A 13,111-nucleotide genomic window follows, 5' to 3' on the forward strand; every position below is an offset into this window, starting at 1 on the left:
ATATATTTTCTTTCCATAACTTTGATTTTTAAATTATTATCATTAAATTAAATTATTCATATTTTGATATTTCTTTGCATTATATAACTTAATATTTTTATTTTTCACTTCTTTCATTACTTTATTCTTATCTATTTCATGCTGTACAATTATTTACTTTAATCTTTCTATATACCCTTTATTCACTAGTTGTTGTCTTGTTTTTTGTTCTTAGCCCTGATGAAGGCTAGAAATTCTTGCTGAAACGCTGGCACTAATAAATAAGTTTTTTAAAAACTTATTTGAATTATTCTCTGACTGCACCCCCAACTATCTTCTCCTCATATATATTATCCACGGTCAACTATCTTCTTATCATAATAACTAAGATTAATTAATGTAACCTGATACAAAGGTAAAACTCGTGTATAAGGTGCAATGTTATATATAATCACTGAATAATTTTAAATAATAAAAATAAATTAGTATAACAAATATGAAAAAAGGAAATAAAAAAACAAATACATCTAATAACTAAACAAGTGAAATGTAGTTACATCCATATTATTCAATGGATTTCTGACTTCTGTCACTGTCTTTTTCAACAGACGATACGATAAAATGAATATTAAAAATTGGCAAATAAAACTTATTTTATGCTGAAATGAATGAATTAAAAAAAGAAAAACTACTAGTAGTCTTATTTAATATATCATTGGGTTGGTGGTATAAAAGTTATCAAGTATTACTTTGTTTAACATTACTTGATCACTTATATCTCAAATGCAACGTTATGTTAGGGCAGTAATTATTAAATTTTTTTTGGCTGCAGAACCCCAACATTATCATTTGACACAAATAAAGTGATCTCTCCTTTGGTAAATTTACAACTTTATAAATAGTATAAATAGTGATAAAAGAGAAATAATTTGACAGTGATTTTTAATGTATTTTTGACATATTAGATATAAATGTTTTGACCTGGGCAGAATAGCCTGTATGGAGTTTTTTTTTAAATGGTTAAATGATATGTCTCATAGTAATTTAAGATTGTCCCTGAAGATGGCCGAATTGGCCGAAACGTTGGACGTGTGAATGAAATAAATGTTTTGAGACTATAATTTTGGATAGTGTTTTTGAATTATTTAGTAAACAATTGCCAGTCTCAGGAAAGAAATTTAAAGATTATAAATAAATATTTATGGAAAAATAACAGTTTTAAAATATTAGTCAATAAAAATATGAATTAGATTATTTTTTCTTAAAATTCATCCACATTTATTCTCACTCTTTTATATGATTTAGGCTGCATTTATGAAAAAAAATCATATCAATTAAATAAATGAGAAGGTTGGAGTGCATTCAGTGAAGAATACAAATAATTAAAAAAATTCAATATAGAAATAAAGGATACAAATAAAAGTAAAATGCTAAAAAATGAAAATAAATAATGTAAGGAGTAGTAAAAAAAATAAACAGCTAAATTATAACATTAATACTGTTTTAATAAATTAAGTACTAGGGAAAATGCTATGGATAAGTTCTACTTTTTGGTTTTAAATTAAATGATAAAAACTCAGAAATGAGTCTTTTGTCATACTTGCAGATTGTGGTAAGAATAGGAGTTTTATAAAATCAAAAGAATGTTTCAAAGATAAGGAGTGTTCTAAAAGTTTAGAGGTAGAAGAATTAAGGGAGGAGATAGAATAATTATTTCGAGAGATGCAGTCTTTTAGGAGGTTTTTAGTTTGACCAATGTCAGAGGAATTGCAACTAGGAGTGGCGCAAGGGATGCGATATACACCATGGGATCAGTGTAAAAGAGGGATAGAGTCTGCAAGATGTGAGTAGATTTTAGTCAGATTTGAAAGAAATTCCAGGGTAGAGTATAGCAAAATGTAAGAACTTTTGGATGATATATGAAACAGAGGGGATGTATGGTAAGGACCAGCATAAGGGGATAGAGAGGGATGGTGAAGAATTAGATAAAGTGGTGAATTGATTTTTGTAGTTGTTTACAAGTTTATTAGTGATATGGGAGAGATAATGAAATAAATTTAAGGTTTTATAGTTTTATTTTTCTTTCTTTTTTTTGTAGTATTGCATTGTTTGTAGTAACTTGACAAGGGCTCAAACTAAAATTATTGTTTATTTATAAATGAAAAATAAAGTTATTGTTACAAAAGGCTTTAACTGGACTACAAGACTATAACTTATTGTATTTTCAATCCAAAGAGTTTTTAAAAAATCTCTCAGCATTCTAAAAGATTCTGAACCGATGGCTTCATACCCCTTAAATTTTGCTCAAAACCATAGGGAGATGACTATGAGAGAATTTTAGAAATTATTTTAAAAATTATCTTTTTTTTTAGATTCAGGAAACTAAAAAACAAATAAGTTAAGAGTAATCCTTTAATTAATTCTTATTCTTATCTCTATTTTTTATTTTTCTCATCATACATATTTTAAAATTATACATTTATACGATCTGTAAAATAATAAAGTAAAGTACTTACTGAACACAGACATTCTTATGCACATTCCAATCCATTTTCCGACAGTAATTTGTACAATACCAACATTTGCATTTTGAACATACGTAAATTGCAGGCCTCGAACAGTATGAACAATTTCCAGGTTTCATTGGTAGACTAAGTTTTGTGTCAGATGAGATAAATGCATCTTTCTGAAATATATCAAATTAAAAAAGAAAGGAACTCCAAAAAATTAAAGCATTACTATTCATAATAGTTATATTTATTAATACTAATATTTATAATAGTTAGTCATCTAAGGATCAAAAAGGGGTTTTTAAGAAAATATTTTTGAAGTATTTTTCTTAAAGACTCAATGTGTTTTTTGTGGTGATCGATCCAAAAACACTGTTAAAAAAAAATAATCGAAAAATACAAAACAGCTAAATGTTGTTTTATTTTTTTCTTACAATTTTTGGCTTTCAACTAGAAAACAAAGCTTTTTTCAAAAAAGACATTCGATAACAAATTAAAATAGACAAAACTGTCAATCCTATGAATTGCATAAATTTAATTTAATTTTCAACCAACCTCTGCTGAAGATCTTTAAAAAAAAGACACTTTTTAGTTATCTAATGTAATTAGAAAAATGTAAACAACTTCCTTCTAATTTTCTGGTCAAGCACTATGCCAGGAACTAATTATTTAATAAATATCAGATGTATTTAAGGCAAAACGGACAGATAAAAGGAATTAATTTCACAGAGATTCGAAAAGTGGTCTTCACTTTTAGCACCACAAGTGGCATCAACATGTTGTCTGCAAATCAAATATAATATGAAAATTTTGTAGGAAATTGTATCTGCTTTGCTTTTGAGTAGAATTTAAAAATGTTTAGGGATTTGGTGATAAGCCAAAAATTGAAAACAGTTTCAACATTTTGGATTTTTTCTATTTTTGTTGTGGTCTGAGGTTGGTGAAGAGATACAACTGAAAGTAGGATTCAGCACATCAAAACACATAGAATTGTTAATTAAAAAAATACTATTATTTTTAACGATGAGAAGATGGTTGGGGGGTGCAGTCAAAATATAACACAAATAAGTTGAAAAAACTTATTTAATAGTGCCAACGTTTCAACCAAAATTTCCAGCCTTCATCAGGGCTAAGAACAAAGAGCAAGATAACAACTAATGAATAAAAAAGAAAAAATATACAGAATGACTGAAGTAAATAATTGTTGTTTGTTTTCTGGCACGACAGACGTGAAGGTCCAAGGCTTCGCACGATGTACTAAGGAAATACATCGTGTGTCTCTTGACGAGGTTTTCATAGGGTGGGTTCGTCACTCCCTGCCTATTTTTGTGAGTGCCACCCATTGGGTAATGGGCCTCACAAATGCCTGGGGGAGAGGGAGGCTGCGAGTGAGTATTATGAAATTATTTGCTTGAAAAAATCCCGGGTATAGCCGGATTCAAACTCGCAACCTTTGGTTTGGTAGAGATGTGTGTTACCACGCTGCCACCGTCACCCCCAAAGTAGATAATTGTACAGAATGAAAATTAATAAAAATAAAGTAGTGGAAAATAAAATGTATATATAGGTAATTAAATATTTATGTAAAATAATATAATTAAGGAAATAAAAAAAAATTCTCAGTTTTCTAGTTAAAAGAATTTTCTAATAAATACTTATACTCTGGTTCCAATGATAAACTCCTTGAACATTGAAATGGAAACAGTCAAGAAGCCTCAGTAAAATATGAATAATAGACTCCTTGCAATGGAAGCTACAGTATCGTAACTCAGACTTTATTTCCATTGAATACCAAAATAAAATCAAGAATAGTTCACAGGGATTTGGAGTTCAGCTTTGTCACGAATATGAGAAGAGAGAGAAAAATCCTCTCCCCGTTTCAAGTAAATATTTTTAAAGTAATATAGGACTGTCACTGGCTGGGAGTTTTAGTGGGGCAAGTCCTGTCGGGAAGGATTGCTTTTGTGTTACATTCTCAGTTATTTTGTGATTGTACATCGGCCAACGTACTCGCTATAAGTGCCTGATTTAAACTTTAGTAAGAGAGGCTACCACGGAGAATAGGGGAGAAGGGTTTCACACAGTTTTCCAATTTCAGGCACTTTTTAAATATTGCTTGCTTTAGCACTTTAACTATCTTTAGCCCCCTCTTCCTGTTTCAAGTAAATATTTCAAAAGTGATATAGGATGGTTGCTCCCTGGCAGTTTCAGTGCGGCGGGTCTGGCTGGGCAGGATTGCCTATTTATATTTTTTGTTTTACGATCTCTGCTATTTTGAGATTATGACATGAGATATATCTTAAGCTCCCAAAATCATGATCATCATTCTACATTAATTATTAGTGGGAACAAGAACCAATTTTTTCTTTTAACAATAAATATGGAACAAAAATATTGACCAAAGAGGGAGAGGTGAGATTAAAAATTTAATAATCCACAAATAAGGTGTAAACAATTATTAACAGAAAAATATAAAATGTCAAAACAATTTTGTCTTCTGAGTAGATTATCAGTTTTCTACAGATTTCTATTGTGACATAGACACTTTTTGTTTCCTACTATCTAAATTTATATTACGAATAACTAAATACCATTTCTTTTTTTTTTTAGTTGGGTATTGTGAAAATTCTTTTCCTTGTTTGTGAGTGCTTCATTCATACCATGCATTTCACTTTATTCTTGCAGGAAAATTCCCAAAGACGTTTTCTGGTTATTAAGAATTGAAGGAGACAATGCACAAGATTCTTACATTTTGTTATCTCCTTATATACAAGTAATCGCCATTCGGACTGATATTGTAGAGCTCTATGTGAACTAAGTTATTCATGCCAGTCTGGCTTTTGAATGATGCCTGTTGTTCCAATTTATTGTAGGGGTTCTTTATATATATCATAAACAGCTTATATTTTGTTTGAATTCAAGAAAATCTCTTTAAAAAGCACTGTCAGAGGCCTTGAAAAATAAAGTTTAATTTAAAATAATGGAGATTTCTCATCCAAAAGAATAATTTTCTAATCATAAATACGGTTTCGATAAGGGATTTAACAGCTAGTACATTATAAAAAATCAAATTAAAATAAACAGTTTCCTAGACCAAAGATTTTTGAATGATGAGAGACAGTCAAGAATAAAAATGTTCAAATGTAAACAGATATTTTACATAAACAAGCACCTTCTTCCATTTAGTAAAATATAATGTACAATAAGATCAATGATTGATAACAAGCATAAAACTTACATCGAACATAAAATTTTTTGCTTTATTGCCCAAGTAAGCCGAGATCCTCTGTTCCATATCTTGGAGCTCTTCACTGGTTCCTTCACTGAAACAAAAAGGAGTTTATTGTATGTAACGAAATGGATAAAATAAAATCTGAATAGCCTAGTTGCAAATAAGACCAAGTTTACTAACCTACATTTTTCTGGAGAAAGAAAATCATTCACTACAGAAAAAAGCATAAATGTTACTTTTTTTTTTAATTGGAAACCAATATGTATTTAAAATTGAATGTGTTGACACATCATTTGACAACTTTGATACATCGAAAGCTTATTAATTATTTACAAAATTAAATTAGTCGCTTTTTAACCAAGTAGTCATCGGAGCAACTAACTTAACCTAAATAAATAGCAAAATCAAACGAGCCAAACAGTTGCTATTTAAAAAAAAAAGTTTCATTAAAATGTTGGGTATTTTAGTATATTAATTAAAACTTTCATTAATTATTTTGCCATAACCTATAATAGAACAGTAAATACTCAACAAAAAGGATAGTGCAATTTTTCGGGAGCTACACAGTCTAAATAATATACTGTGATAGGCACCATTGCAACTGGCCATGTTTGAAACTAAGCACTTTTGGTTGTTTTATGTCAACTGCCTGTTTTATTTTTTTGGAAAGAAGTCACATATTTGAAAGCACTTGTGACTCACTTCTAGCCAATTTTTAATAGAAGAGCTTTATTACTGCATAGAGGATAAAACCATCGAACGGAAACAATGTCAAACTTATTTTGTGAAAAATGTAACTCACTGTGTTTATAACTGACCTATTCATGTATAAAATACATTTGTATGACGTATTTAATTGTTTTAAATATATTAATTACTTTCACTCACACTGGCTGTTTCTTCTTAGAGGTGGCAACATAGGATCCTCTTCCCATAGTCATTTTCCTCTTACCATCGTCATATTCTCCTTCTGCAAATGGTGAGAATACAGAATTTGATATGTTCTGTTCAAAGGATATACCACAATGAGAAAATCTTCCAGGGGTATAGTCTTCTTCTAAATCATCTATATAAGGTTCATTATTTGTAGGTATTGCCTTGAAGGAGCTTGGTGGTAAACCTTTCATAGGAGGTAATTTTCCACGACCCCGAGAGCTAGGAATATTCTTCTTTTCTCTATAAATAGAACTGAATGTTATTATAATATATGAATTGGAGAAAAAAATATGAAGGTCCATAAAAAGTAATAAAAAAAAACATTAAGTATAAAACAAAAATTTGAAATAAAAAATCAAAGGAATAACCATCAAAATCTAAGAGTATAAATATGAGCTTCCTCAGTTCCAACTATTATTTATTTTAATTTAATGAAGTATTCCATCTTTTTAAAAAAATAAATTAAATTAAAAAAAATGTCAATGCATCCCGCACAAATATTTCTATAATATGCTGGAAGGTTGCTGATTGACCATGTATATTAATAAATGGAATATTTATAGTCCGGGTGCGGTCAAATTAAACTCAAATAGTAATATTTTGTACTATTTTTATTTGAGCCAACGTTTTGCACCATGTTGCAGGGTTTCATCAGGGCTAAAAAAGATACAAACACTTAACATAAGTAAAAAAGTAAATGAAAAATTATAAGGGTATACAATGAAACGTAAAAATTAAATAAGAAAAAAATTAAAGGTTATAAACAATAAATGAAAACAGAAATAGTAACAGATAAAAAGAAGAAATATTAAATTAAGTACAAATTAAGAGATGAAAAGGGATAAGAATAAAATCAAGGAAGAAAATAAACGAGACAGAATTCATACCTCTTTTGATGGAAGTCAAAGTCAGAGTAAACCGTTTGTATTGGGAGGATTGGGGATGGCAGTTAAGTATGTCTCATTCGAAAATAATTTTAAATTAAACAGTGTAGAAAATATTAAAATTAGGTAAACAATAAACGATAATATACATGATAGAGGGGAAGAAGAAATATTAAAAAAAAAAATTAAAATTTACATGGATAGAAAACAAAGAAATAAAGTTAAAATAATGGTATACAATAAATATAAATGATTAAGAAAGACAATATACCAAATGACTGGGGATACAGAGGTATGTAAATTACATAATAGAAAAATTAATAATAAAGTAATGAATGTAAGTATACTTAAGCTGGTAACACATGAATATAAGTTAAAAGAAAAAGGAAGGATAGTAAATATAAAATATAATTAAATTAAGTATGGAGTGAGAATTTAGAAAATAAAACCAGAATAAGAGAGATGACAGGAAAGTAGACTTCAGTAATGCAGAACGAAAAGAAAAGAAGCATTAAGAGGGTTTTATTAGGTTCAAAATGTGTCGGTCGGTATGTAAGGGAGATGCAGTGTTTATCAATTTTATGATTGATGGAATTCTCCATTAAATTTATATGAATTGACTCTGAGATAAGACATTTTTTTTTATGGTTGGGGACAGTAGAATTGAAGAATTGTTGAAATTAAAAGATGATTCAGGTTTAAAGCTTGATTCTTAGTTTCGCCGATATAGAAGGAATTACAACATGGAGTTGAACAAGGTATCCGGTAAGCTACATTGGAACAGTGTAAAAATGGAATAGGGTCTTTTAATTTGGAAAAAAGATAGGAAATTTTGCTGTGGGACTTCAAGCCAAGACGTAGGGTGGAAATAGTGGATCTTAAAGATTTTTTAATATTGTCAGAAAGAATGGGGATATACGGAAGGGACCTGTACTGAAAAAGAGGTGGAGTGGTTTGAGAAGACAGGAGGAACTGGAGTAACACGGTTAATATAAGAATCAAGTAGTTTGTCACGTTATGAGGGAAATTGTTGAATAGGATCTGTTTATTACGTTGTATTTTGGTCTGATGGTATTAAGGGTCAGAAAGAAAAAAGGATCGGTGGATAAGGTTCTTAGCAACATTAATAATTTGGTGATAAAGGTGTTGAGAAAAATAGTTGAAGAGTCTGCCAGAACAGGTGAGTTTCGTAAACCAATCAGTGGATAGGGAGCCATCAGGAGTTCAGATGATAAGTAGGTCAAGAAAAGGGAGGGAATGGTCAATTTCACCTTCAACAGTAAACCGAAAACGAGGGTGGTAGGAGTTACAGGCTGATAGGATTTCGGGGATTCTGTCAGGATTAAGGACATGGAAGAGATTGTCTGCATACTTCTTAATGAAAATTATGTCTTGTGAGAGTAGAGGTATTATAGAGTCGAGAAGATCATTAAGAACAATATTTGAGATATCTGGAGCAAGGCAGTTCCCCATCACAAGTCCACTAATTTGGTGGTAAAATTGATCATGAAACATCAGGTAACCAGAATTACAGCAAAGTTCTTAAGCAGAAAGATATGAAGTGAGGTTAAGTGTGGTATGAGGTTGAATTACAGTCCAGTTCTTCTAACCAATATGAAGGGCTATGTCAATGGGGATGTTAGTAAAAAGGATTTCGGCATCAAAGGAAATTAAGATAAAGTTGTCAGGTATGTTGAAGGATTGTAATAGTTCTTTATGGAGGAAGGAATTACAGATATCAGAAGGGTTATTATGGCTCAGGATTTGAAAGGCAAGAAGAAGAAATTTACTGAGTTTAGAAGAGGGACCATTGATATTAGAAATGATGGGGCGAAGGGGTTACCAGGTTTATGGATTCTAGGGAGTCCGTATAAGCGAGGGACTAAAGAATTATAAGAAATGAGGTTAAGGTAGATGGGGCGGTTAATCTGATTGGTTTCAAAAAGGTTCTTTAGGAGTAGGTTGAATTGGAGCATAAGTGAGCAGGTTGGGTCTCGAGTGGTTGGTTAGTAATTAGTTATGTCAAACAGGATGTGATTTTGTCAACATATTCAGATTTGTCCATAACCACAGTCGAGTTACCTTTGTCAGCTTTACTGATTATAAGATGGTTGTTAGATTTGATAAAGGTGAAAGAATGGTCTTTAAAAAATAAGGGAGAAAGAATGGAAGAACGGAATGGGGAATGTTGGAGGTGGTTGGAAATTATATTACAAATGTGCATACAAGAAAGCTCCCTGTGTTCTTAAGAAATACTAAAAAGATCGTCTCGATAAATAAATTCTAAATCGGTAATTAGAGAAGGTATAAGGTGAGAAACATTTGAAGGAAGTGTAGAGAAATTAGGGCCTAAACTTAAAATATTGACCACACTTGAACTATAAATATTCCATTTATTTCTATAATAGTATTATAGTATTATGTAATAGTATTTGTTTTTTTTATTTCCTTTCCTTTTATCCCGTATTAACCCAGTGAGAGAGCAGTTTATTTGATTTTATGTGCAGTCTCCATGACAGCATATGATTGTGTGAGAAAATATAGATTAAGAGGCATTTTGATAAACATAGTTATAACATAATGTGAACCGCTGCAATCCAAGAAGAGTCAGAGGTTCAGAACTTTGAAATTATCAAAAGTAACAGCATCACTTAAACTTCAATATGTCTTTGACATTTATCTTTCGAGGAATATTACTATCTAACAAACATATACATTTTTTATTTGTAGAACCATTAATGGATTAGTTCTGGGACTATTTAAATCAAGATAGTAGAGATTTTAAGATTCTGCAGGTAGTCTGATGGTGGAAACTGTTTCAGTTAAGATCTGAAAGAGAGAAATACTGACAAAACATATACAAAAGCTATTAATTGTTGATTTTTAATATTTCAGTGAGAAATGTACCAGAAATCACACAGTTCACGAACACTCCCAAATTTAAATTTTTAATCATTTCAGCTATTGCTATAAAACATAGCATACTATTTCACTAGATACGACTAGTATACAGTTACATACTGTAGTATATCAAGTTATTTAACTAACTCACCTTGGTGACTTATCAAAAGATGGTTTTTCCTCAATAGAGAGTCTATCCTTATTTACATCGCCTTTATCATCATCATTAGTTCTAGCAAAGTGTACATAAAAATTATAAGGAGGCTTTTTATGAATGGCAACCATCGCATTTGACGCAGCACTATAACAGTAAAATAAAAATCACTCAAGTTAAGAAGTACAAACAATTAAAAGTACTAATTACATGAAAAGTTATTTTAGGTCAACTCACGCTATAGTTTTGAACGTTACAAAGCCCCAATAGGTATTAGAAACACAATTTTTCCTATGAATGTAAACATTTTCTGGTGTTTCCCCTTCACAGGAAAATATGTGCATCAGTCCATCCTGAAATACAAAAGAAAAAGAAAATAAAATAATTTGAAACAATTTTTAAACTTTCAAGTAATTAGGCTATATAGCTTCTACAACAATTTAATGAAATTTAAAAGGATTTTATTTTGATTTCTTTTCTGTGAAGGGTTTGGAATTTTTAGAGAATATAAAGTAACTTTGATCAATTTGTTATAGGCGGTTGTAAAGTTACTGTTAAGGCCACTCATTAATCTTAATTTTGTAATCTATACTTTAATTTAAGTTGATTAGTGAAATTATATTAAAGATAAAACGTATTTCATTTTTAGGTATCGCCACCTTACCTGGAATCACCATATCAAGATTACACTAACTCACCTACACATGGTTAGCAATGCTATATCCTATCCTAAATAGAAAATCCAAATTAAAACCAGAAACAACTGTTCTTATTTTTAAAACAATTCTCAGGTCACTGCTGATGTACGTCTATGAAGCAGCATCCTTTACAAAAAGGAAAAAAATTAATATCTTTTCAAAATAAAGTCCTAAGAATCGCAGTGGATGCTCCTTGGTTCATAAGAAATAGCCAATTGCATCGGGAATTACAAATGCAGTCAATAGAGGATTACATCAAAAAATGGTTCATGTCCCATTTACTGATAGTTAAAGGAGCAGTGACCTATAACTTGGGAAATCCAATCTCAACCCGAAGACTGAAGCCTAGGCTGCTGCAGGACATTCTATTATAAATTATATATTTATTATATTTCTTCTTTTTTTACATGTTATTATTTCAGTTTTCATTCATTTTCTAAAACCTTTTATTATTCTTTAATTTTTATGTTTTACTGTAGATCTTTTTAATTTTTCATTTACTTTATATATTCATCTTTATATCATTTAAGAGTTTTATCTTTTTTTTGGCCCTTCAAAGTGGGACAAAACATTGGTTCATAATAAATAGTTCTTGACCATTTGAGTTTTTACCACATCCGGACTATCTTCCATTTAATATTACTTTTATTTTAATTCATTAGAACACGGGCGTACTTAGGATCAAAACTAGGGGGGACAAGGTATGGGCGTTCAGGTTGTGACATTTTAGCACTGCAAAGGTGAATTAAATAATTAAAATTAATAAAAAATATTAATAATTATAGCAGGGCTTTATTAGTTATTACAATTATTTAGTTGAAAACAATTTTGTTTTTCATTTCTAGAGGGGGTAGATACCCCCCACTAAATATGCCCATGCATTAGAAGGGACATTATAGTATAGTTGATGGAATAATTAAAGTATAAATTGTTTCTAAATCATCAAAGATAATCAATCATTTTATTTTTGCTTCTTTTCTTTCAAATTTATTTTTTTCTCTTTCTTTACTTATAAGTTCTATTTGAACTAGATTATCGTTTATATTTATTATATACTTATGGTCAATGTACATATTTATTGATAACTTTTTTATTGACTGTTAATGATGTATATCTACCTTTGGTAGATCTTTCCTCATCCGCTCCTCTTCCCTATGGAATTATATTCCCTCCTTTATTCGTAGTTCTAATACCCTTCCAACCTTCAAATCCCATACTTCAATCCAACCACCTTCTGTCCACCCAATTCCAGAGGAATAACAATTGAAAATTTCAAACAAGGTTAATATATTTTCTGTATTTAATGCTTCAATTTATATTTGTAAATATGTATATTAGCAGAAATTGTACCTTTCCATTTATTACTTTTAGTTTAATTGTATTTGATTTTTTCTCCTTTTATGAGAAGTTAGTCATCATATGTTTTATGATGACATATACTTTTATTTTATTTGTTCTATTTTTATTTTATATACTTTGTTGATTATTGTTCTTCATTTTTATCTTTTCGATTTCACTGTTTTATTATATTTTATGACGTTTTATAATTCCATTTTTATTTTGTACTTTACTCTAAGGCTTTAAAGCTTAATTTTGATGCCTGTATATTATTCTAAAGGGATCAATCCCAGAATAAATAAAGAATATTATTATTATTATATTTTTTTGGGGATCTTGAGGGTCAGACAATAATAATGAAAATAATACAACTATATTGAGGAGAGATTTTACAACTTAATCATTTTTTGGCAATTGGCATGAGTATAGGAACAATAAAGTTCCGAAATTGAGGACTTTTTAAATTATATATATTTTAT

General features: G+C 29.8%; 1 protein-coding gene across 3 annotated transcripts in view; it reads right to left on the reverse strand.

The window, feature by feature from the left end:
* Positions 1 to 13,111, reverse strand: part of LOC106679416 (tudor domain-containing protein 1) — a 72,576-nt gene that overhangs the window by 51,282 nt on the left and 8,183 nt on the right. For all 3 annotated transcript variants that reach the window (XM_014418565.3, XM_067049317.1, XM_067049316.1), the window contains 5 exons: positions 10,834 to 10,949; positions 10,594 to 10,743; positions 6,610 to 6,897; positions 5,728 to 5,812; positions 2,496 to 2,665 (listed from right to left, as the gene is read on the reverse strand). In XM_014418565.3, the coding sequence (XP_014274051.1) occupies positions 2,496 to 2,665; positions 5,728 to 5,812; positions 6,610 to 6,897; positions 10,594 to 10,743; positions 10,834 to 10,949 (809 nt within the window). The remainder of the gene's footprint in view (positions 1 to 2,495; positions 2,666 to 5,727; positions 5,813 to 6,609; positions 6,898 to 10,593; positions 10,744 to 10,833; positions 10,950 to 13,111) is intronic.

Source organism: Halyomorpha halys, unplaced genomic scaffold, assembly GCF_000696795.3.
Source record: "Halyomorpha halys isolate HHAL.00 unplaced genomic scaffold, Hhal_1.1 Scaffold201.1, whole genome shotgun sequence".
In the NCBI taxonomy this organism is placed as follows: domain Eukaryota; kingdom Metazoa; phylum Arthropoda; class Insecta; order Hemiptera; family Pentatomidae; genus Halyomorpha; species Halyomorpha halys.